This window comes from Ictalurus punctatus, chromosome 20 (genome assembly GCF_001660625.3).
Source record: "Ictalurus punctatus breed USDA103 chromosome 20, Coco_2.0, whole genome shotgun sequence".
Lineage (NCBI taxonomy): Eukaryota > Metazoa > Chordata > Actinopteri > Siluriformes > Ictaluridae > Ictalurus > Ictalurus punctatus.
Window position 1 is genome coordinate 4,151,230 of NC_030435.2, and position 26,497 is coordinate 4,177,726.

At 42.6% G+C, this 26,497-nt stretch overlaps 2 protein-coding genes across 2 annotated transcripts in view; both read left to right on the top strand.

Annotated features, from left to right (window-relative positions):
• Positions 1–16,130, top strand: part of cux1b (cut-like homeobox 1b) — a 167,111-nt gene extending 150,981 nt beyond the window's left edge. The window contains exons 15-23 of the mRNA XM_053673699.1: positions 10,988–11,124; positions 11,266–11,332; positions 11,427–11,539; positions 11,888–12,004; positions 12,519–12,602; positions 12,710–12,766; positions 13,196–13,276; positions 14,732–14,796; positions 15,147–16,130. Of these exons, the coding sequence (XP_053529674.1) occupies positions 10,988–11,124; positions 11,266–11,332; positions 11,427–11,539; positions 11,888–12,004; positions 12,519–12,602; positions 12,710–12,766; positions 13,196–13,276; positions 14,732–14,796; positions 15,147–15,207 (782 nt within the window). The 3' untranslated portion in view covers positions 15,208–16,130. The remainder of the gene's footprint in view (positions 1–10,987; positions 11,125–11,265; positions 11,333–11,426; positions 11,540–11,887; positions 12,005–12,518; positions 12,603–12,709; positions 12,767–13,195; positions 13,277–14,731; positions 14,797–15,146) is intronic.
• A 10,043-nt stretch (positions 16,131–26,173) lies between these two features.
• The window catches only part of LOC108280786 (SH2B adapter protein 2), a 36,070-nt gene continuing 35,746 nt past the window's right edge, over positions 26,174–26,497 (top strand). Inside the window, exon 1 of the mRNA XM_017496195.3 lies at positions 26,174–26,497. This exon is cut by the window's right edge and continues 124 nt beyond it. The gene's annotated coding sequence lies outside the window, so the exon portion shown is untranslated.

Consider the following 26,497-nt stretch of genomic DNA (forward strand, 5'->3'; position numbering starts at 1 on the left):
CTTCAGAACGATCACGACGGCATTTAATGGCTGACTAATAGCTGTTCACGTTTTAGGGTTTATTTTTTTGATTTTTATGGAGTCTGTCGCTCTTTTACTCTCTCGCGTCGTACGAAGCATCGTGTCTCTTTTGTATCGTCTGATATACTGATCTCGCTTGACATGTTTGGGAATCTGTCTCTTTTCCCTTTTGACATTTATACTTTATTTCTCTCTCTCTCTCTCTCTCTCTCTCTCTCTTTTCCTCCGTGTGTTAGCGAGCGTGTTTCGTACCTCTCAGGCCCTGTGTACACTGGCGTTTCTATCTCTGCGCTTCAGAGAGTGTGGACTTCCCTAAATGTTTTGTTCGGGACACTGCAGATGATCGCCGACTGTGTGTGTGTGTGTGTGTGTATGTGTGTGTGTGGTCTGTGCTTGGTTTTTGGTTGGATGGGGTGCCAATATATTTCCCTGCCCACACATTTCTTTCTGTGAAAAGTCTGCACTATTTCAGCATTAAGCTTTGACTACGTCGTTGAAGTCGAGGCATTAGGAGGGCTTGGTGTTCATGCTTTATTTTATTTATTTTTTTTAAAAGAGGACTCACATCTGGGGGGGAGGGAGGAGGAGGCGGGGGGAACGACCAAGTGGTGTTATGTTATGATATTTGATGAAGTTTTGTAGCATTTCAATGCGGTTAAAAATGAACAAACCTCCGTTTTTATTCCGCCGAGTAAACATACACTATGGAGTCAAAATCAACGTCATGTCAATCAAAATAAGCGTCAGGTGTTTCGAACTGGATTTGTTTATCTGCAGTGATGTTTAAGATCCCGTCCGAGTCCGTCACCTGCGAGTCGTCCTCACTCGGAGTCTTTATTAAAGCGATAAGCTACTCACAAGGAGGTTCGGGTTTATTGCCGTTTTTTATAAAATGGTGACAAAAATAATATGGTAAAACCTAGTGTTTAAGTAAGAAGTTTGATTTGTTATTAATAATATTCACAATGAATAACGCTTCCATCATGCAACATAGGCTGTGAACAGTAGGCTTCGGTTGCTAAGCAACATAATCGGAAAAGATCAAGGTACTCTGGACAGCACAGGAGCCGTGTAATGGGTTTTACTCATTTAAAATCAGCCGCATTAATGCACTATATATATATATATATATATACACACACACACAATATATATACAACCCCAATTCCAAAAGAGTTGGGACGCTGTGTAAAATGTAAATAAAAACAGAATGCAGTGATTTCCAAAGCTCATAAACCCAATATGTTTTTCAGAATAGAACATGGAAAACATCTCGAATGTTTAAACTGTACCGTTTTCAGAAAAATAAGAATCATTTTGAATTTCATGGCCGCTGCGCGTCCCAGGGCAAAAAAAAAAAGGCTGGGGAAGTAAGTGTCAGTAAAAAGAAAGAGCTGGAGGTTAATTGGGAACAGGCCAGTAAGATGATTGGATATAAAAAGATTATCTTAGAGAGGCGGAGTCTCTCAGGAGTAAAGATGGGATGGGAGCAATGTGGGAGAATGTAAAAAATTATGACATCTTATAAGCTGAAGACGTGCTGTTTTAAAACCAGTATTTGAGATTCAGCCAGAGGAACGTAGCAAATCCAACAGCATGTTGGAAACGTGGCGTTTCTACACATCACAACGGACTTATTGTGTATTTATATAGGACATTGGCAGTAAAGTTAACTATATATATATATATATATATAATAAAAAATGAGGATATGTATTACCTCGTATGTTAGCTGACTGAAACGTGGGATCTTAAACATTTAATGTGGATTTTTTTTCCTTTTCGAAATGGTAAATATTGTATTTATATAAAGAGTAGAATTCATTCGGACTGCGGTAATATTCAAGCCAGGTTTTTTTTTGTTTTTTGTTTTTTTCTTTTGGCGGCATATTTAATGAGATTTCTTTGACCTCTTCGTCCTCTTCCATCCCGTGCAGTGGCGTTGAATACTGAGCACGTGTTCTTTTCTGTTCATCGATTGCACTTGTATCATTTCGTCTCGCTTCATTCCACACAGAGTTTTCGAGCCGACGATTTCTGGCCTTATTCTGCACCGCATCACGCTTTCAAAGCACAAAGACGGAGGTAAGAAGTATCTAAAGCTAAGCGTTTTTAATACGTAGAAATCTGTGGGAACAGCTGTTACTGCCGTTGAGATTATCGCAAACTTCGCGAAGCCCTTTACAGGTTCAATGAATCGTCTTTGCAAGCACTTAAAGCAGCACACTGCGATTTGCGTTTCGCAAAAAAAAAAAAATAATAATAATAATAATAATCCTGTCCCTTTTTTTTTCCTTCTTATTTTTTACTTTTTTTTCTTCTATAGAGCCAAAGGCTCTCGGTCACATGGACACCCAGTGCTTCTCCTTTATTTCCACTTTCATTGCAACACGGTAATGCGATTACCATCGTATCGGAACTATAAATCCAAGGTTATAAACCCAAGTTCACACGAATCTCATGGCCTTTTCGAGTTCCAGATTTAAAGCACTCACACATTTACGCGTCCTTATTTAACACGGAGTCACGTTCGTAGCTAAAGCACTTCTGGATTGCACAGAAAACCCCGCCACTGATCGCTGATAAAGCACAATCTTACACGGATTCAGGATTTTATTTGGCGGGGACCCCCCCCCCCAAAAAAAAAAAAAAACAATTCGAGTCCAAGGACAGGTTTTTTGTTTGTTTGTTTGTTTGTTTGTTTTAAAATGTAAAACAAAGTCTTCTGGAAGCTGAGGCACGGCGAGTTCGATGAGCTCCGTGTGTCGAGTGCCTTCTCACCTCGTGGGATCATTTCATCAGGAACGGTCGAGCTAACAATGAAATTGTTTCCGTGTTGCTATAAAGCTAAGAAAACACTAACTGTTACATTTGTATCGTTGTTAATAAATCAGTCATGCAGCTCTTACGGACGTAGAAACACTAAACGTTGGCTGTCTCTTGAGAATGCTCAGTACTCATCCCTGCACTTTTTATTTTTCTGATTTAAAAATCAACTACGTCTGTCCTCGAAAGCACGAGCACCAAGTTCTCCTCCTGTCCTGGACGTTTTATCGGTTTCCCCGTATCCATTTTTTATTTTTTTTAAACTTCCTTTAGGGGTTTCACACGTCTGATTAAATCCTCCCGGTTTTGCAGATTTATTTTCCTGAATTATGTATGGTTTAATTTAACATGGATCTCCTTTTTCTCGGTGCTGGAGGCTGATTTTTGTTTGTCTGTTTGTTTGTTTGTTTGTTTGTTTGTTTTCCCCTCCTTTTCACCATTGTGTGTCGCTGTTTTGTACTGACTGGTCAGTGGAAGTTATGTAGTTTTATCGTATGCGAAGTTATTCATACACTGATGAGAACACTGAGTCGAGTGTCTCGAACGGACCCGTGTTGAAGTTTTCTTTGTTTCGTTTTGCTGACGTGTCGTCCTGCTCTCTTGTTCATGCGTTTCTGTTACACGATTCGATGAAGAATTCAGACCCATGGTTTTCATCTGCTGTTTCGTTTAGTCGGGAAATGAATTGAAAAAAATATATAAAAAAATGGAAAAGGAAAAAAAAAACAAAAAAAAAACGGAGAATCCTTTACAGCAGCTCTTTTCAAAGAAACCAAATACTGTACTAAAACGGGTTATTGTGTGCATGCGAGTGCATCTATCAGGTCAACAAGTTGTTGTTGTTGTTGTTGTTGTTGGGGTTCGTTTTGTTTTGTTCGCTCGGTTTTTTTCCGTTCCTTGACCACGTACCACCTCCTCCCCGTTCGATCTGTCGTATTCCGCGCCGTAGAACTTGAGCTCAGGCTAAGAGAAAAAAAAAAATATATATATATATACAGTTTTGTTCCTTCTTTTCATTTCAAATCAGCAAAATTTCGACGTTTTGACGAAACTGCTTTAAAACCTCAAAAGATTTAACGACGACGCTCCTGATCAAAGAACTCTACCCTTTCGCTTACAAACCAACTGCTGTTCATCTTCTCGTCCCGTTTCCTTTCTTTCTTTCTTTTCTCTTTACACGGGGCATTGATCCGTTTCTAAGAAGGTACACACTGAGAAGGTTTCAGATGATCCAGGGAAGTTCTCTCGTCATGTAAGGGAAGTCCGGCGTCTCCGGGAACGGATCGGATGCTCGCGAACCGCGCGCCGTCGCGTGAGAAAGAACACGGCCGACGTAACGGACAGAGGACGAGACTCGGAGACCCGAGTGTCTACGTTAGGGCATTGTAAAGATGCTTTTATTTCCTTTACTCGAAGATAGGCGTGTTACCAGGATTTCATTACAAATCACGACCGACGTCTAGGGACGCATCGATACCATTTCTTTCAGACCCGAGTACGAGTGCGTGTTAATACCGCTACAGACGTGAGTCACCTACTCAGTGTTCAGCAATTTCAGTCGCATTAACTTTTTAAAAAAAATTTTTTTTTTGGTTCCTATAACGGTTTATGTCGAGAGAGGGCGTAAGGGTGGAAGAGCGTCGTGGTGAAGTTGCGTAACAAGCGGTTGCACTATAGACCCTGCTGAGAGAGGGGAGGAAGGAGCCGCGTATCTCAGGCCGCGTCCGCGTTAATCCAGATCGATCCGAAGACCGGGTTTCCGACGCTCTCCGTCTATCTACACTGACACTTTTCCAAAAATCGTGCATGCTGCGCACGTGTGAAAACGTAAGGAGCTTCGGCCCGTGTTGTTTCCCATCGGGCGTTTTTATTTTTAAAAAACGCAATCCGCGAAGGTTGTCCGAAGTGCCGTTGATCTTTAACGCCGCTATCAGACCAGATAGCAGGCACGACAACTGCATCGTCCACCGTCTTGTTTGTTCCGAGTTGAAACGGTCACGTGACCGGGGGGGGGGGGGGGGGGGGGTGCGTTTTCAGATCCATCCGGATTAATGTGGACGTCGTCTCGGCGCTCAGTGCTCGCTGAACTGAACTGCTCGTCCTCATCGGCAGCAGTTTCACCGCTCTGTGTTCCGATACTTTTGCGTGAGCACCGTTCACGACACCTCACGCACCTCACCCAGACCCTCTCTATTAAACATACGGTTTAAACACCGTAAACACGTCTGATCAAGTTACCGGTATCGTAGGAAGACGCCGTAAGAGCTACTCTTGATGTTCTTGCAGTTTGTTTTGATTTCTTAAATCTTGCAATACGTTCAGATCGCAGATTCGGTAGAGCGGGAACGTTCAGTGGAGCGGGAACGTTCAGTGGAGCGGGAACGTTCAGTGGAGCGGGAACGTTCAGTGGAGCGGGAACGTTCAGCGGAGCGGGAACGTTCAGCGGAGCGGGAACGTTCAGTATAGCGGGAACGTTCAGCGGAGCGGGAACGTTCAGTAGAGCGGGAACGTTCAGTATAGCGGGAACGTTCAGCGGAGCGGGAACGTTCAGTATAGCGGGAACGTTCAGCGGAGCGGGAACGTTCAGTAGAGCGGGAACGTTCAGTGGAGCGGGAACGTTCAGTAGAGCGGGAACGTTCAGTGGAGCGGGAACGTTCAGTATAGCGGGAACGTTCAGTATAGCGGGAACGTTCAGTGGAGCGGGAACGTTCAGTATAGCGGGAACGTTCAGTATAGTGGGAACGTTCAGTGGAGCGGGAACGTTCAGTATAGCGGGAACGTTCAGCGGAGCGGGAACGTTCAGTATAGCGGGAACGTTCAGTGGAGCGGGAACGTTCAGTATAGCGGGAACGTTCAGTATAGCGGGAACGTTCAGCGGAGCGGGAACGTTCAGTGGAGCGGGAACGTTCAGTGGAGCGGGAACGTTCAGCGGAGCGGGAACGTTCAGTGGAGCGGGAACGTTCAGCGGAGCGGGAACGTTCAGTGGAGCGGGAACGTACACTAGGCTCGTGTCAAGTTGCGTCCGGTGGTATCAGGCGTCGGTATCTGAGCGCAGTGAGACACGCGTGGTGTAGGACCCATAACGGATCTCGGTACCGGTACCGATGCGTCCCTGTTCCTAACAATACGATATCCAAAATAAGGACGCTGATACGAGCGCTGTCCCGTAAACAAGGGACGACACGGTGACGCCGTCGTTACATGCCCACTCGAGGATGCTTTTATTTGAGAATTTCAGGTCAGCGCTCGTTTCCTTCACGCCGTCGGCCTCAACAGCGAATTGTGAATTTCTTACGAGCGCAATCTTTTTGTGAATTCAAGAACGAACTGTTATTTTTCTACCGAAGTAAATCAGATATTCTATACACCACCATGCAAACGTCGTAGAGATTTTACCGAGGCGTATCGCGTCGTGTATCGAGCTGTCCTCGTTCGCGCTCGTGCGTGGTTTTTCTGTTTAGTTTCGTTTTGTTTTGTTCGTAGCGGAAGTGCACAGGACGACACCGGCCCCTCGATCAGGACAAACGAGCCTCCGTCGTTTTGTACTCGATATGAAGTGGATTCTTCTGAACCGAACGGAATCACTGGGACGCGAACGCACGCCAAGTCGTGTCGCTGGTCAGAGTTTATGTTTATGGATTTTTTAAGTTTGTTTCTAATGTTCGTTTAAAGCATTAGCGCGACGGTGTAGAAGCGGTTTGCTCACACGGTTTGTTTTTTTTGTTGTTGTTTTTTTTATATGAATAAGCTTTAGGACTAATGCGTTGATTCCCAAATCCCAAAGTGTACAGGATGCACATGTTTTGGAAAGAAAAAGAGAAGAAATATTCCCAGTTTATTTGCTATAGCCTGTTGATTTAGATTCGCCTCGGATCATGGGGGTCGATGGGAATTGTAGTCTTTGCTGCTAACTGGATTCGTGATATTTTTGTCCGTGTTGATTTGACGATTCATTGATGAAATTGTACTCGGACATGGATTGGTCAACTTTGTTATCGAAGCATCGGTCATAATCTTAAACCGGGTTACAAAAGCATTTTGTAAGAAGTTGTTTCAGAGATTACAAGTTAGTCATTTGTATTTAAAAAAAAAAAGAAAAAAAAAAAAAAAGATATAAACGAAAGAAGAAAAAAAAAAAATCAAACTCTACTTATCGGCCATTTTGTGGCTCTTCACCTTTGATCACTTTACTACTTCAAGCCACCCTGCCAGATTTCTAGTCTTTTTACTAAAGGACGGTTTTTCAGCTGAAGCTTTGGAAAGCTGGGACACTACTTTATTATCTGGGAGGGGATTATATCAGGACTGACACACACACAAAAAAAAAAAAACCTTGAAAAAATAAAAAAAAGAGGGGGCGGGGGATTTGGGGCCACACCCACACCCAGCCTTAAAAGTGCCAGAGGCCTCAAAGCCCCCTCGCGTATATCATATATTACTTACGGGGAAATGTTTTTATTTTGTCCACTAGCGTTTGATAAGCACTCACTACGAATACGAACGGGTTTAAGGCGTGCACACAGTCCAAAAAAATAACAAAAATGATGATTTAAAAAAAAAAAAAATTCAAAAATACTGACGCGCTTACTTTCTATGTATAGTATCTGTAATGAGATGTACAAACTTTATGAGATCATCATATTTGGAGAGAAACACGACTCTTTTTTTTTTTTTTTTTGTGGGACGGATACGGATCATGCCAAATACTACGATTATGTCAGACGTTCCCCCGAGACTGTTGAGGTCTGTGTGTCTCGACGTGGTTTTGTATGGTAGGATGTGTGTATATACTTTTTTGTGTGTGGGGTGTTTTTTTGTTTTGTTTTTTTGTTTTTTTGTTTTTTGGGGGGGGGGTTGCTTTCTCTCTCACCCTATCGAACTGTCTCGGCTCTTAACTTCGCTCATCGTCACCAAAATTGTAACTTCACATTGAAGTTTTGAGACTAAACACCCGTAATTCTGAGGTTTGTATCCAGGAGAGTGCGACCGCAGGCGAGTTTCTTAGTCTGGCTGCAGTTTGGGTGCTCACACACACACACACACACACACACACACACACATACACATACACATGCCCCAAACTCACGAGTCAGTACTAGGCTTTAGGTCGTGTGTGTGTGGAGCGTTTAAGACGCTCGTTGACTTTCATTTCCGCTCCATTTTTATTTTATTTTATTTTTATATATATACAAGTGATGACCGTGTGAGCGTTTTGTTCCACATACCTTCCACTAGCTCTGGTGCCATAGACCCGAACGGACCGATTCTATCCCGTGAATCAATCCCATGAACGTAGACCCGCTGAATCACGCACGATCCTTGACTTTTATTGTGACACTTGAGAAGAATAAGCGCTCTTCCCGAACTCCACCCTGTGTGTTTCAGTGTGACCTCGTCACGTCAGTCTGCATGAGCATTTTAAACTTGTACTGCCTTTATCCTCTCTCCGCTCACCTCCGGACCTCGACCTCGCGTCAGGTTCCAGATTTTTCATTTCACGTTCCTTTTTTTTCTTTTTTTTCCCCCTCTGATCTTTGTTGAGGTTTTTTTTTTTCTTTTCTTCATATATATATATATATATATATATATATATATATATATATATATATATATATATATATATATATATATATATATATATATATTGATTTTTTTTTATTGTGTCATGTAGTCTGTTCTCAGCACTGTAAGACAGTCCCTTATACAATATGGAGAAGCAATATCACTGTAAGAAATCTTCACAATGTATTATTAATGTTATTATGATTATTATTATTCACTAGCACCCTAGGTGTGATAATTGAAGTAAATATCTTTTATACAAACACAGATGGCTCGTGGTCCGTCCCTTTATTTATTCCCTTCTCCGACGCACACATTTTAAGTACGAGGACACGTACGGTCGCACGTTTTGGCGGATAGTGACACGCGAACACTGTAGTTGTGACTATAGCGATTTCTAGTCCTGTAATAACAGCATCATTTCACATAGCGCATCGATACGGATCTGAGTCCGTGTTTTGGACGCCTTTTTGTTTGTTTGTTTATTTATTTATTTGACCAGTGTTACACGGCGGATATAAAAGGTCCTCGCGCCCCTGTTAAAATAGCACACTTTTGTCGTGTCGGATCTTGTCCCACCGTTAATGTGAAATTGCAGAGTGGGAAAACAAACCCTTTAAACTAATACTTTGTTGAAGCAGCGTTTGGTTTTCTTGCGTCACGCGGTCACTCCTTTTGGGGAAGAGTCCGTGTGAATCGGTGCGGCACATCTTGACTTGGTAACGTTCCCCCCACTCTTTCTTGCGAAGACGTTCTAGAGCTGTCAGATTATAAGGGCGTGTCCTGTTCACAACCCGCTCCCGGTCACCCCACAGAACTTTAGTTGGATTCAGGTCTGAGCTCTGGAATGGTCATTCAAAACCATCGATCTTCTCTTGGGTGCGCCGTTCCTTTGGTGATTTGGCTGTATGCGACTGGTGGCTGTCTCTAGCTATTCACGATTCCCTCCAGCCCCAGACCTGGCCAATGAAAATCATCCTGGCGCTGCCACCACCACGCTTCACAGTGGGTTTTGGTGATGTGCGACCACTTGTGGAATTATGATACCTTTTGGAATTGGTCTCATCAGACTATAACACGTTCTGCCACATGGTTTACGGTGATTTATTTGCGTTTGGATGGTTTTTTGTGAGAAAGGGCTTCCGTCTAGCCGCCTTACCCCGAAGCCCAGACTCGGTACTCGTGAGATGTTCCTACAGCTCCTTTAATGTTTAATGTTGCCGTAGGTCTCTTGGCAGCCTCCCTGTAAGTCTGTCTTGTGTCCTTGTATCAATTTCGGAGGGACGTGATGTCACTGTCGTGCTCTCTGTTTCTTGGTGATGATCTTCACCGTGTTCAGTGGCACAGGTGGTGTTTTGGAAATTCTTTTATACCCCTCTCCTGATCGATACCATGCAGCCAGGTTATTGTAAATTATTTATCTGTCCGATTTCTTCCCTGAAATGATTGTTTTCCGTAATTTCACATCGAGGGTGGGGGAAACGTTCTGACGCGATTCATCTCGCTTTCATTTTTTTTCTTTGACACGACAAAAAGGTGCCATTTTAACAGGGGTGTGTAGACTTTTTTTTTTTTTTTTTTATAGCCATTGTAGATTAATCTAAAGCAAATACTCGTGTATACACTAGAACTCGTTTAAAATGAAAGAAGTACTGCTCGGTTTACTCGGTTTACTCGGTTTGAAGTCACTTGCTGAACTCAGGGGTCGAGGAGACCGCCCCGAGAGTTGCTGAGCAGGAATTTCGAGTTTTCTTCGTTTTTTATTGAACTGCAGTATGAGCTCTGCCATTCGCTGGAACATTTCCCCTAAAACTCGCATTCATTTTGGATTATATAAACAACTGGCTTATTTCAAATGCTCTTAAATATATACTCGGTAGTTTTGTACTATGGGGAACAAAAAGATCATGCAGGACAAATTTATTTCCGAGCATCCAACTGCTTGAATATTAGATTTGCGGTAACGGTATTTACAGGCCTAAGTTTTATTCAATCCAAATGTTGAGTCACGCTCAGTAATGAGTATAACGTACTGTATGATGGTGGCTGTGGTTTCCACCGCTAACTAAATGAGAAAGTCTCGGACCCTCTGGTTACACTTTACAGACCGTACTATTGGTTTTATTTTGTGGTTTAACTGCTTTACCCTCCAAGTGCGTTTAATAAAACACTTCTTTAGCGGCTTTAGAGAGCGACCTCGTGTTTTTTTCCTCACGAAACACCTTGTTTCGCTCTGAATAGTGATGAAACTAATAATAAAACAAGAAACTCAACATTGAGTCCATAATGAATAACGTCCGGTGTCTCCTCGGCTAATATCTGCACAGCGAAACCTGTTCCATCTCTTTTCCCCCTGGGGTGTTTGTGTAATCAATCATTAAAAACAGATCCTCGCTACAGGTACGTTACATTTCGTTTTAGGATTTATGCAAGAAAATGCTTTTTTTGGTAAAAATATATATATAAAGGAAGGATTTGTTGGTTGAGAAGTAAATTTCAAGTATCTGACTGTTTGAATTCACTGCTTTGATGGTGTGATAAGCACAACATGACGTGTGTGTGTGTGTGTGTGAGACAGGACGCTACGCTGCGCTCCAGGTGGAGTTTTCAGCCGCAGTGAAGACCAGCGCTGAGCAGAAGGAGCTCATCTTCAAACTGGAGCACGACCTGAGCACCATCCAGACCATGTCCTCCCTGTCACGCCCGGACGCTGAGGTACACCACACGGGCCGCTCCGAGTGCACGCGGGGACTCCAGCAGGGAAAGGGAGATAGTAGTGAAATGAAATGTGAAATGGTGGCGTCGAGTGACGTTCACGCGACACGAGTGCTGAAGCTTGTGATTTGTGTCCACTAGGGGGCGGACGTGAGCGGCATGGACCGAATCCCTGAGCCTATTAAAGAGGCCACGGCTCTGTTCACAGGTAACGCATATAAACTACACACTCTGCACCATGTGGATCTGAGACAGTCTGAATAAACCTGTGTGTGTGTGTGTGTGTGTGTGTGTGTGCACAGGAGTGGGTGGTTCTTCTCAGGCTGAGATTCCTCAGGGTCAGATGGACTCTCTGCTGTCCATCATCTCCAGCCAGAGAGAGAGATTCCGAGCTCGCAACCAGGAACTGGAGGCTGTAAGTGCCCTTACACTCGTGCCCTTATTCATGAAGTCCACTAGTGACCTTCTACTTTAAATTCACTCGTTCCCTTATACCTCAAGTCCACTAGAATTCTGTAGACCCGGTATCCTATAATACGATCTACAGAATATATCATCACAAAAAAAAAACCTTGGTTTTTTTCTCCTCTTCTCTTTTCCTTTCTGTTCATTGGTCTCTATTGTTGTTTCTGTTTGTCTCTCTCTCTCTCTCTCTCTCTCCCTCTCTTTCTTTCTACTTTCTACCGTCTTATCTATATGTCTCTGTGTGTCTGGGATCGTTCTGTATCTTTGACGCTGTCTCTCATTCCCCCGTGTCTCTCAGGAGGGTCGTTCTATGCAGCAGACCCTGCAGGTCCTGCAGTCGGAGCTGGACAGTCTGCGCGCTGACAACATCAAACTGTATGAGAAGATCAAGTTCCTGCAGAGTTACCCGACCAGAGTGAGTCCTCCGACCCCGTAGCTCAGGCATCTCACTAAACCCCGAGTCAACACTCGCACAGCTTCCTGTAGCCGGGTCAGATCTACGATTCACAGCAGACGCGGCTTAACCGAGGGGGTTACATTCATGCGCAAGCTCCTGAGTGGTAGAAAAGTGTTCGCCTTTATTATCGCGAGTTTGAATCCGGATGATCTCCAGAAGTCCGTGCAGTCTGGGTGGGAGGCGTGTCATGACGGCGTTACACTCTTCCTCGTGTCAGTCAGAGAGACGCTAGGCAGTTATGGCCATCTGTGAACACGTGTATGCGTAACAGGACGAATAGCGCTGATTCTTCTCCTCTGAGCGTGTTACGCTGTCCTGTGACGCAGCGGTTAAAAAAAGATTCCTTTGGGTGGCTTCAGGAGCTTCGGAGGAGCATGCGTGAACATCACACTCCTAGTAGTCCTAGGCATAAGCTTGTGGTTAAGTTCAGTTACGAAGCTGATCGTGTGTGTGTGTGTGTGTGTGTGTATAGAGTGGAGGCAGTGATGACACCGTGATGCGCTACTCGTCACAGTACGAGGAGAGACTCGACCCTTTTGCCTCCTTCAGCAGGAAGGTAAGAACAGACTCCCTCTGAACACCGACGTGTTTAAGTGACATCACTACAGAGTATAGCTTCCTGTTAACACGTCTTGTCATCTTGTTCATTTTTTTTGTCCTCAGGAGCGCCAGAGACGATACCTGAGCCTCAGCCCATGGGACAAGGCCACCCTCAGCTTTGTGTGTCTCACACATACACTAGCCACACACACACACACACACACTGTACTAAAGATCACATCTAATTCGTGTACCCCAGGGATGCCACCGCTATTTTGAACACACTTCTAGTACCAAAAGTTTATCCTGTTGTCTCGTTATCATCGCATATGACACCTCGGTCTCAATCTGTGTGGATCTGGCAACCCTGTTTATAACGGAAGTCTGTTTGTGATTCTGTCGATAAAGTGTTACTGTGAAGTGTATTTTTTTTTTTTGTTCCTTCTTCACTCAAAAGCCTTTACATTTACACAGTAGATGTAGAGATTTGGCCTTCTTTATCAGGAAATCTCTTTAAGCGTACAGTTTCACACGTAGATAAACACAATATGTGCTATGGGTGCAGTATAGAAATCGAAATGGCTGAAAATCGCTGCGTCTGTATTCCAGGGTCGCGTCATCCTGTCCAACAAGATGGCCAGGACTATTGCTTTCTTCTACACGCTCTTCCTCCACTGCCTGGTGTTTCTGGTAAAGAGCTACTCTTACACTACGTACCAATCCCTTATCGACTACCATCCTCAACTAGAACTGTGTATCACGTACGTCAAAATATTGAAAAAGACGTAGCTGCTAAGTTACGAGCAAGCACCACGGGTTGATCCGTTCATGTAATTATGGATCATTTGTAGCATATTTGATTCGGTTCTTAAAATATCTGTAGTTACTGACGGAGTATTACATCAGTATGGCTACTTGCTATTGTTTATGATACCTTCATTACAGTAGCCTAGCGTTAAGGTCTGATGATCATTCTGAGGTGAGTCAATAACCGTAAACCGTGAGTTGATTTAAGGTTTTGAAAAAATATATATATATATATATGTTTTGTCAGACCTTGAAAAGAGCAGAATTATAAACCGAATAGCTGCTAGATTTCAACCAGCTAGAAAGAAGCGCAGCTGGTGTTACGTTTGCTAGCAAGATAGCTGATCGCTAGCAAGACAGCTGACGTTTCTGTTTACTTCAGCTTGTGCGGTAGATTTCGGTTCGTTTCATTTTTTTATTTTGTTTTGTGTTGTCTTTCTCTCAGAATGGTAAGTTAGGATGTATGAGAAATAATAATGACTTTTAAAAATGTTTGAGCTTACTGCTATGAAATGTGCGTCCTATTCTTAGCAGTCTCTGCTAGCCTGCTAATCATTCGTTCAGTAAAAGGAAGTGTAAGTCTGGATCAATAGGAAACGTGCCCTGCGTCCAAGTAGACGTACTTTATAGTATGTACGGAAAGTACGTGCTGTTTTTCTGAATAAAAAGTACATACTTTTACGTGTGTATTAAAAAAAGAGTACGCATGTACCGGGACATGCTAACGGACACGTCGTGTGTAACGGAAGAGAACGTTCACCGCAAAACGATACACTCCTCGTTGCGTTTCAGCTTTGCTTCGTTCGGTATTCCTTATAAATCATTTCATTTAATTCATCATTCGCTTGATTGATTTATTTATTTCATTTCATCTCCACCGCTCTAAAATGCATCCTGGGCGAGATCAGCCGAAAAGATCGTGGACCGTCCGGGGTGCCGTCGGGATACTCGTTTCGACATACTACCGTTTGGGACTCGCTGATTCCAACCTCGGATACTGTTCGGGACGGAGAGTGTGCCGGTCGGGACACGGCGATGATTTTGGGTCGTGTGCACTTCGTACGTTTTTCATACGCTGTAATTTCTAGCGCGAGTGCGATGCCGAGCGCGTCGTCTAGACGTTGTGTCCAGACGGAGCGGTCGTGTGCATGTTATTACACTTTTAAAGAATCTTATTGCTACTGAGAAGTCTTGACTGCTTTATTTGTACTGTTTTGAAAGGACGTGAACAGATTCTTTCGATCTGCTTTACCTGACAATTGAGAAAAGCTTCACAGCTGAGTGATATCTATAATAATAAATCATATATATTGATATGTGATGATCTGTGCGTTTCAGGTTCTCTATAAAACAGCCTGGAGCGAGAGTATCGGCCGTGACTGTGCTGCATACTGTGCTAAGAAGTGAGTGCTTCCTCACACGCACACACACACACACACACACACGCATAGTTAATAACTGTAATTGTTTTCATGTATCGTTAATAGTAATAATACTCCGATTAATTTCCGATTAAAGCAGGAATATTCCAGGGAGTGGGAATATTAGAACATTGCCAAAATGTGATTGATATGGGAATACTGATGTGCATGTAAACGTAGTGAGTGTAACCAGCAGATGAACTGATTTGATCCCAGGCTGCCACACGTTTCCATGACACGCTTGTTGTTCGGGTTTTATTATTGTCGTCTCTGATCAGTGTCTTTCCTTCTCCTTCTTCTTCTTCCTCTCCGTGTCACCGTCCACGTTGCAGGTACTCGGACCACCTGCACCGTTTCCACGAGAACGGCGAGAATGCCGAGATGTGGCAGTGAAGCAGCGTGACCGCGAAAGCTGACGGTCTTCATTATTTCTCTACTCTTTCGCTGAAATACACGACTATAACTTCGTACTCTAAATTAGTACCACGTGTCCTAAAAACAATGTGATTCAGACACAACCTGGCACAAACGCTTTCGTATTTTGCTTTGGATTTCCGAGCAAAGCCCGATCACACCACTAGAGGGTGCAATTGGTTTGTTAGCGTCGAGAGACTAATCCAAAATGCCTAACGATTATATCATACAGTAGAGATCAGTATAAAAGAGCATTTCTGTGCCTGTGCATGCGAGCTGGTTCATAACTCTAATCAAAGAAAACATCAATCATTCTGCTTGACTTTACAGTGGGGACCAGTTTATGTTGGAATTCTTCTTTCTTTCTTTCTTTTTCTTCTCGAGGAACGTGAAATGATTAGTAGGTGATTAAATTTTACATTTAGTTAAGTTCATATATATATATATCATATTATCTTTAAAACATTTAGCATTATTATATGCTTTAAAAATAAAAAAATTCTTGTCATTTGAACCGCAAATCATTTAAATCATTAACAGGGTTTGGGGTTATTATGATCTCTATTTAAATTCTACGCAGAAGCCTGATCAGTAGGGTAGAAATGAATAAATATATTAAGGTTGTGGAAAGTTAAACCTAGGGTTCAGGGTGTGTTAACGTTTTATTGTGTTCGTGGAGCTCAAGAGCGAGTTGGTTGATATGGAAGTATGGAAGATCTGACCGTGTTGTTTACAGATCATCTGATCATCTCATTGTGTTTTGTTCAACACGGTACATCATGTCATGATCTAGATCGTGTAATACGTATGCGAGCATCGTCCGTTTCCTGTTCGAATTGGCACGTCTCTGTTTTGCTGTTTTCTCTTATTATTAACCTAATAAAACTGTCGAGCATCTACAACGGGTCGATCGTGGTTATTATTGTGTTTTTTGGTTGTTGTTGTTTTTTGTTTTTTGTTTTTAAATAAAGCTTCGCACGTTAATATATTAAAATGGAGGATCTATATCTAGCTCTATATATGCGCAATAATCTTTGCTCTTACACTCGTGTTAAAGCAGCAGTTTGTCATTTTTTGCGCCCTCTGCAGCCTGTGAGGTGAAACAAAGTGACAAGCTTTCAGCCTCCCAGAAAGCCACAAAGCCCTTAATCTTCCCCAGCTCAGCACAAGCATTACAAGTCATTTTGGCTTAAAATAAATAAATGAATAATAAAGCGTCTGCTAAATGAGTAAAATGTCAAATGAGTTGTCTTTAAAGGGAAATTGGTGACCGGGGGGCGGAGCTAATTTCAGGGCTGGGGATTTTTTTTTATTTTTTTTTTTTTTACATAAATGAACAGGAGCCTGAAATAAAGAGACTAGGCGTATCTCTTATGCTTATAAAATAGAAAACACTTCAAATGTTTCAACATGGTATCACTTCACATTAACCCTTTACTGCATGGCGTTGCCGTACGGCAACAATTCCTTTATCTCCAGTTCTGTTTTTTATTCTTTAACTGGTATTATTAAAACAAAACCAAAAAAAAGGCACAAAATCAAATATTTTTAGGCGCAACAATGCCAAAAAAGCTCCTCGAAACCCTTAATGGACTGTTAGGGATCATAATATGATCCTGATAATAAACCAATTAAAAATGTTTATATATATATTATATATAGCACGTTCGCCTCACACCTCCAGGGCCGGGGGTTCGATTATTTGCGGTGGTATTACAGTATAAGAGATAAAACACTTTTTTCCAACCTTTTTTAAAAAAATGGTTTATTTCGGGTGCACTGATTAGTTGCCTGTAACAGCACATCCCGCTGTGTTTTATTCCTCACTCGGACTCCGAGTGCCGTAACTGCCGTAAGTGTTTGTATGTTCAAACACCAACTGTACCGTAACCAGTTTTCTGGACAGGAAGTTGGGCTTTTTTGTGTACAGAAGAGTGAAATCAGTGTGTTCACTTGTTCTACGATGAGCATTAGCTGTGGTTTTATGCCGTTAGATCCAGTCCGAGAGGCTAAAGGCCAACACGTGCTTCTTTTTAGACGCATGAAGAAAAAACCTTCTTTTTTAGTGTCATTTGAAGAGCCATGTCTTCACACGGTGTCCTTTATTAAAGTAAGAATGGCGGGTTTTAAACAAAATATATCACATGACATAATCCTAGCTAGCAGTGTGTTCTTTCACTGTTGCTGACATTAGCTTGTGGATATGAAGGAAGCGTGTCCTTTACAGTGTTGTGCTGCTGCGCTAGGTGGGGGGCCTGTAACAGCGGGAGCTCTTTGGACGAGGCTGAATAATTCATGTAGTCGCCTTTTAATGCGTACCGTCATCCTGAGCTTTTGCACTTTCATTAAAGAGTAAAGAAGGTGCTCTTCTGTTCACATAAACCCACTCACTCTCTCTCTTTCTCTCTCTCTCTCTCTCACACACACAGGCACACACTCTTCCCCGTTATCCTGTTTACTACAATTAGCCCCGAGTCATTTGTTAACCTGTGGGAGACGAACGGGGTTGTAAATGCGGGAAATGGAGAAGAGCTGCAGATGAGGCCATGCTTTTAAAACCCGCATCGTCACTGCAGCCTGTTCGTGAGCCGGATCTGTTAGGACTCTCTGGGTGTGAATTAGCACAATTAGCTGAAGCACACCTACACACAGCACAGGACGTGGTAGCATTAGTTTGTTTGTTTGTTGTTTGTTTGGTGTGCAGTTTATATCATGATATTAAATGGACTGTCAGTGGACAGTTTTGTGGACACCTGACCATCACACCTGTATGTGTGGGGATTTGTGCTCATTCAGCTACAAGAGTTCATTAGTGAGGTCAGGGATTGATGTCATGTCATGTGAGGACGCCTGGCGAACAATCGGCGTTCCAGTTCATCCCAAAGGTGTTCGTGCCTCTTAGTTCCAGTGAAGTGACATCTCAGTGACATCCTATACAATTGTGTGCTTTCAACTTTGTAGCAACAGTTTGGTGAAGAAAAACACATACTTTTGGCCATATAGTGTATTTATTTTTATGGCACGACGCACGGGGACATGGTGGTTAACACGTTTGCCTGCGAATCCCGCCTACACTCTGTGTGTGTGGAGTTTGCATGTTCTCCCTCTGCTTTGGGGGTTTCCTCCAGGTACTCCGGTTTCCTCCAAAGATTGGGATTGGCCCCCTCTTTTTGCCACGTGTTCCCTGGAGTAGGCTCTATGCTCCCTGCCACCCTCTGTAGGATAAGTGGTATGGAAAATGGACGGATGGAACGAGGCACAACAGCACCACCAGTGGCTGTAAGTAAAAATACACAGAAGGCCATGCAAAAGCGAGAAGTAAAGCTAGGGCTGATTTCTTTCTAGCCCAGACTATAGATCCATAACCGAAACACCCCTGAGCTTTTATGTCCATCATAATTCATTTAATGATAAACATAATCCCATAAAAAACAGCTAATTTATTTAAGCTCGCTTCTCTGACACATCCATTTCATTCCAAAAATGAGATGGATTAATGTCTCAGTCACTGAGTTTTTGGAGTAGAAGTAAAAACACGAAACAAACATCGTTCTTTGAAAGTGCAAATTGTCGAAAGGGACAAATGAGAGCCGTAAGCTTTGTGATCCATGGTTTGAATGAAAGGACACTTTAAAAAAAGAAAAAGAGTTATCACAACTGGTGGTGTGTAACCGTCTTTCGCTGTGTATGTGAGTGTGTTCCTGTGAATTTTATGCAAGGGACGCATCTTTTCACGAAGAATTTCTTTCCTTTTCACCATTTCCTCTTTTGTTCAGAAGTATTTCCTCCACAGCAGGTGAAATAGTACTGGCCTCCCTTCAGGAAACCCCCAGGTTCTTGTTGACCCCTGCTTGGTCTGGTCGCCGTGGCAACAGCGCTTCCCGTCACATCGCTGTCCTCTGTGTGATGCTGGAAGACGGAGTGGGGATGAGTCATTAGCCCATGTGACCTGGCTAAGCCAATCAGAGGCTGGGGAGAACCTCCTCAGGAGCAGAGAGACCACTGGTGTTAAACCCCTCATAAAGCTGATGGAGAGACTTTACTCTTCTAACAGCTCCATCCTGCACTAGTAGATATGTGTGTGAGAGAGACAGCAGCTGACACACTCCACTTTTACAGCCTTCTGATGTGGTGTGTGATGTGGTGTAGTGGGATTAAGTCGATTTAGCTGTGACAACCCAGTTTTAGTTGATTTAACAGTTTTTGCAGATCTGGAAGGATGTGTGTAAATGATACTTTAAATTATAAAACATCCTCTAATATAGATATATAGATACAGATATATATATATATATAGAGAGAGAGATAGATAGCGAGATATATATATATATATATATATATATATATCGAGAGAGAGATATAGAGAGAGAGCAAGATAGCGAGAGATATATATATATATTGAGAGATAGATATATAGAGATGTATATAGATGTATAGAGAGAGAGATAGCGAGATATATATATAGATATATATAGAGAGAGAGAGCAAGATAGCGAGATATATATATATATATATATATATATATATATATATATATATATATATATATATATATATATATATATATCGAGAGATAGATATATAGAGATATATATAGATATAGAGAGAGAGAGAGATAGCTATATATATATATATATATATGTAGCAAGAGAGAGATATATGTAGAGAGAGAGATAGCGAGAGACAGATATAGAGTGATATATAGATATATATATATATAGAGAGAGTGATATATATATATATAGAGAGAGAGAGCGATAGAGAGATATAGATAGATGTAGATATATTTATATATATATATATATCTTGAGAGAGATGTAGATATATATATATATGTATATATGTATATATATATATATATATATATATATATATATATATATATATATATATATATATATATATGTATATGTAGAGAGAGAGAGAGAGAGATGGATATAGATGTCATTTTGTAAGTAATATTTTTAAGTAATATAAATGACATTAATTTTAAAAAATAAACAGTGTAATATATTTTTTCATTAAATAAATAGCATCAATTTAATCTAATTAAAATAAATAACCTTATACAAGAATAAGCACAAGATTAAGACTTTTGATATTTAAAAGTTATTATTCCATAAAGAAAGGAAGAAAGAAAATGATTAGTGATGCCTAATGAGTTTGTGAGTGTAGTAAATGAGAGAGAAACAATACGAGTTGTTGAGTGAAAGCTCAGTGCAGTGATGTTCCGCTCTGCTCTGTCTCCGTGCTGAAGCTTTGATGACGATGATGACGATGATGAAATAAATCAGGAGTCGTGCATGGACAGCTCGTCTCTTTGTCCTCAGGTAGAGGACGGACGGAGGACGCGTGTGTGTGTGTGTGTGTGTGTCGTTCTCAAATGCAAGCAGATGCGCGTACTTCTGCTCCTGTTGTGTTCATAATCTCAGGCCTTAGTGTTTAAACTGTTGTTTTTCCACATACACACATCTTTTATCCACACTTGAGAGGCTCCTGTGGTACAAACATATTTTTCACTATTAACATACAAAATCAAATCCTGAACCTTTTGTAATAGTAGTACGAGTCCCTCAGTTGTCCTCGGTGTGAAAAGATGTTGGAAAGGGCTCAAATATGTAGAAGATGCTGGAAAAGATTTTTGTGAAGAACAGTGGGGCAGTTTAACTGCTCAGGACAAACAAGGAACTCATGAACAACTCTCACGAAACATAACAGTCGTGGATCATCCAGGTAACGACACGCAGTATTAAGAATCGAGCGTGTGTAAACTTTTGAACTGTTTCATTTGTGTAAATCCAGTTATTATTGTGTCTTGTGGACGATATGTAAACATCTGTTAGGTGAAAAACCCTTGGGGATTCTGGGTAATGCTTGTGCAGTTATCAGAGTTCAGTGTGCTAAAATTAGGGACTAATACTGAATAGCAGAGCGTCATTAGATGTGGCCTGTGGTTTATTTCTGCTGTATGAAAGACTATTATAAAGACTGTACTCTTCACCTACTGTATATACTGTTGGTCCCAATAAAACACATGAAACCAAACAAATCAAACGTGCTTTTAGATGAAGATCTGCTGAGTGACACGTGTTCTTCGTCCTTCCATCGCACGTGTTCGCGTCCACTTTAAAGTACCACCCTGCATCCTCCAATACGGAGGTGTAATACATCATCCCTGGTGTTCGCCAGAGACCAGACCACCTCTTCACTTTACACCACTGATGATTATGATGGCAGAAGATGCTTTCCTTTTCCACAAAGTGTGTGTTTGAGGGACGTGGGAGCAGCTTTTAGAGAGCCATACACATCTTTATGAAGTGAGCAGAGACTATGAAGTGACCTCAAAGTAATTGGATGGATTCAACTGGTGCTAAGCTGTTGCCGTGTGTGTGTGTGTGTGTGTGTGTGTGTGTGTGTGTGTGTTGCCTTCATCCCCCTCTGTCCAGAAAGATGTCAATTCATCCTCTTCTGGCAGAAAACAGCTGAAGGATCAATAAGGTCTTGTGGAGGCTTGACATACTCAGATTTCTTTCTTTATTTATTTATTTACTTTTCTTGCGCACAAATAAAACTATGCTATAGTCTAACAGAAAAAAAAGGATTCTATTAGAGATGCACCGATGTAAAGGCTATTTTTCACGCTATGGGCCGATAGTTTAAAAACATCCGATGATCAGGACTACTTGTTGAAAAGGAGAGTATAAAGTTTTTATTTGTGTTTCCTTCAGAAATTGTGGAATTAATTATTATACATTTTTTAGACGGTATAAAAGGCAGAACTATCGGTTATCAGTATCGGCCGATATCACTCTGAATAATATTGGTTATCGGTATCGGCCGATATCACTCTGAATGATATCGGTTATCGGTATCGGCCGATATCGCTCTGAATAATCGGTTATCGGTATCGGCCGATATCACTCTGAATAATCGGTTATTGGTATCGGCCGATATCACTCTGAATGATATCGGTTATTGGTATCGGCCGATATCACTCTGAATAATCGGTTATCGTATCGGCCGATATCACTCTGAATAATCGGTTATCAGTATCGGCCGATATCACTCTGAATAATATTGGTTATCGGTATCGGCCGATATCACTCTGAATGATATCGGTTATCGGTATCGGCCGATATCGCTCTGAATGATATCGGTTATCGGTATCGGCCGATATCACTCTGAATAATCGGTTATTGGTATCGGCCGATATCACTCTGAATAATCGGTTATCGGTATCGGCCGATATCGCTCTGAATAATCGGTTATCGGTATCGGCCGATATCACTCTGAATGATATCGGTTATTGGTATCGGCCGATATCACTCTGAATAATCGGTTATTGGTATCGGCCGATATCGCTCTGAATAATCGGTTATCGGTATCGGCCGATATCACTCTGAATGATATCGGTTATTGGTATCGGCCGATATCACTCTGAATAATCGGTTATCGTATCGGCCGATATCGCTCTGAATAATCGGTTATCGGTATCGGCCGATATCGCTCTGAATAATCGGTTATCGGTATCGGCCGATATCGCTCTGAATAATCGGTTATCAGTATCGGCCGATATCGCTCTGAATAATCGGTTATCGGTATCGGTCGATATCACTCTGAATAATCGGTTATCGGTATCGGCCGATATCGCTCTGAATAATATCGGTTATCGGTATCGGCCGATATCGCTCTGAATAATCGGTTATCGGTATCGGTCGATATCGCTCTGAATAATCGGTTATCGGTATCGGCCGATATCGCTCTGAATAATCGGTTATCGGTATCGGCCGATATCACTCTGAATAATCGGTTATCGGTATCGGCCGATATCGCTCTGAATGATATCGGTTATCGTATCGGCCGATATCGCTCTGAATAATCGGTTATCGGTATCGGCCGATATCACTCTGAATGATATCGGTTATTGGTATCGGCCGATATCACTCTGAATAATCGGTTATCGGTATCGGCCGATATCGCTCTGAATAATCGGTTATCGGTATCGGCCGATATCACTCTGAATGATATCGGTTATTGGTATCGGCCGATATCACTCTGAATAATCGGTTATCGGTATCGGCCGATATCACTCTGAATAATCGGTTATCGGTATCGGCCGATATCGCTCTGAATAATCGGTTATCGGTATCGGCCGATATCACTCTGAATAATCGGTTATCGGTATCGGCCGATATCACTCTGAATAATCGGTTATCGGTATCGGCCGATATCACTCTGAATAATCGGTTATCGGTATCGGCCGATATCGCTCTGAATGATATCGGTTATCGGTATCGGCCGATATCGCTCTGAATGATATCGGTTATCGCTATCGGCTGAGAAATTTAGTATCGGTGCATCTCTAACAGCAGGTTCAACAGGGGAAAAAATCATATCATGAAATTTATCACAGCTTTTTGTCCAGTAGTATTGAGATAGCATGATCCCCCTCCCCCCATGCCCCCCCCCCCCCATGTCTATGTTACGCTCCACTCCATTGCAGCGTGTTAGAGGAAAAAAGAAATCCTATTTTCTCATCCAGGAAATGGATGACTCGCACCGCTCCTGAGGGAAAAGCTACCGTATTGATGTATGCTCTGCTCGAGCCTGTAAAGCTCATAAAGATCGTACAGATCTGCATCAGACACACCACCGCCCGCTGTTAATACCCCACACGAGAGCTCTGAAATAAGTAACATCGCTCTTCATTTTTCACCGCAAAGACATGCGGTTGTTTTCCCTTTGTCCTACGTAGATCTCGCTGTGTCTTCTGAAAAGCTGAGAAAGCTCTCGGGACACGCACAAGACCTCTTGAAGTATGTGTGCAAATCCATTGTGTGTAGAGTATCTCACAGAGCGTCAGAGTCCAGTGCCCAATCCCATGAGCCATCTCAAACAAACGCAAATAACGGCGTCTTGTCTGACGAGTGAGTACGGTCAGTAGAGAGGGAAATGGAAAACAGACCGAGTTGTGCGAAAGTGTGAATATAAGCGAGAGTTTTGTTATTTGCTACATTAACATAGCAGAGGGCCTTCCGCCAGAGTAAATCATAAATAATCCAATCCAAACACAGAACCTAAACTGTGAGTTAGCACCGCGTCTCGTGCTTTCTAGGCCGCAAATGAAGTGTATATGATACGATCGTCTTGGAGCCTATTTTTGATCGACCGTGCAAAGACCATGCATAAACCGTGGCTGTAAATATAAAGCTCTGCGACGTATAACCTTATGTGATGAGAAAAACATATAAGGCAATATAACAGACCTCAGGGTGGGTTGATATTCCTCCCTTTATTACTCCTACTCCTGTCCCAGCTGGTCTCTTCCCTTCCCCCCGCGCAGGACATTTGTATTGGAAACCCCGGCGTGCGAAAGCGTGAGAAAGCGTGAGGGGGTGACGGCTTCGGCTTCGGCTTCGCTCCAAGCTGATGCTGTTATGCCACTGCTGGTTTTCTCATGTGTGTGAGGCTTAAAGTGGTTCCTGTAGATAAATGAACAGATGCATTAAAGGAATGTACGTTGGTGTGGGTGTTGTGTAAGCAAGCCCGATCTCTCTCTAGTCCTTGGTATTGTCCTGGTTGAGGGCCCCGGATGGCCTGCGAGAAGAAGCTCCTCTTTATTCATTCATCTATGTGTCGGCCTTCAGGGAGCGGAAGCGCTTGGAACAGAGAGAAGAGTCCACTGGATAAAATCTAATATCTATCAATAGCTTGAATGATGAATGTGTTAGTGTTGAGCGATGCATTATATCACGAGGTCTCACTGATGGCATAATAAGAATGATTTGGTACTTAAAGACAGATCAGCAGCTGTAATTGTGATTTCTAGTTGTTGTTGTTTTTTTTTGTTTTTTTAAGTGTTTCAAGTCTGTAATGCTCTACTGGGTTTCCTCCAAATACCAAATATCTATCCCTCCATTATCTGTACCGATTATCCTACACAGGGCGGTGGGGAGCCTGGAACCCCGCACAAGGCGGGGGACACCCCTGGACGAGGTGACGGCCGATCACAGGGCACAATTTCACACACATTCACATACTATAAGGACAATTCAGAGATGCCAATCAGCCAGTGGAATTTTCCAAATAAAGTGTTAGTGGTTAGCACGTTCTCCTCACACCTCCAGGGTCGGGGGTTCGATTCACACCGTGGCCCTGTGAGTGTGGAGTTTGCATGTTCTCCCCGTGCTGCGGGGTTTCCTCCGGGTACTCCGGTTTCCTCCCCCAGTCCAAAGACATGCATGGTAGGCTGATTGGCGTGTCCACAGTGTCCGTAGTGTATGAATGGGTGTGTGAGTGTGTATGTGATTGTGCCCTGTGAAGGATTGGCACCCTGTCCAGGGTGTACCCCGCCTTGTCTCCGATGCTCCCTGGGATAGTCTCCAGGTTCCCCGTGACCCTGAAAAGGATAAAGCGGTGTAGAAAATGGATGGATGGATGGATGTTTACATGCAACAAATTTCCGATTCAAACAGACACATTCGGGAGGAATCAGAATTTAGGGAATCAGAATATCGTCTTGACGTGCGGCGTTTACACGACTCGTTAATACGAATTGTCAAATTCAGATTCATATCGGCATATCGCCGTGCACGTAGATGTAGTCAGTGGCAGCTTCTATAAATATGCAAATAAAGAATGCACCAGATTCTACACCCCCAACCCCCTTTTCCTGAGCAACCCAGTGCTTCATGGCTTGTATTTGCATTCATGGAAACAGTATTTATTTATTTTTTTTTTCAGTATGATCTCAGATTTTCTAATAATAGTACAAACTTGCTGCTAACATCCTCAAAACACAATAACAATAAAAGTACAATGCACAGAACTCCATATAATAAGGTCAACTTATCAATAGGGTCAATAAGATCAGCACTAAGAGAAGCAGGGCTCCCCGAACCTTCTAAATCCTAAATCTTGGATGAGACACCGGATGAATTATCTAGCCTGTCCTATCCAGATTTGGCGCTAATCCTAAATCTAATTCCTGCCCCCACCCCCCTGTGACACAGGAAAGCCTGATTCGCGGATGCAGGAAGAGTGTGTATGGGGTTTGAGGAAGTCCAGCAGAAAGAGCACGCGCATGGTTGTGCACGGCTCCTTTAAGGCGCACGGAGGAGAATATCGGTGTGAAACAGAGAACAGAACAGAGAGCCTCTCCCCCCCTTCATCTCAATCCGGTCTGTGCGTCTCCGGACGCTTGGAGAGCGACATGAAGATCCTGTAGGCTCTTTTCTCCGCGTCCTCGTCCTTCTCCTCTCCTCCTGAT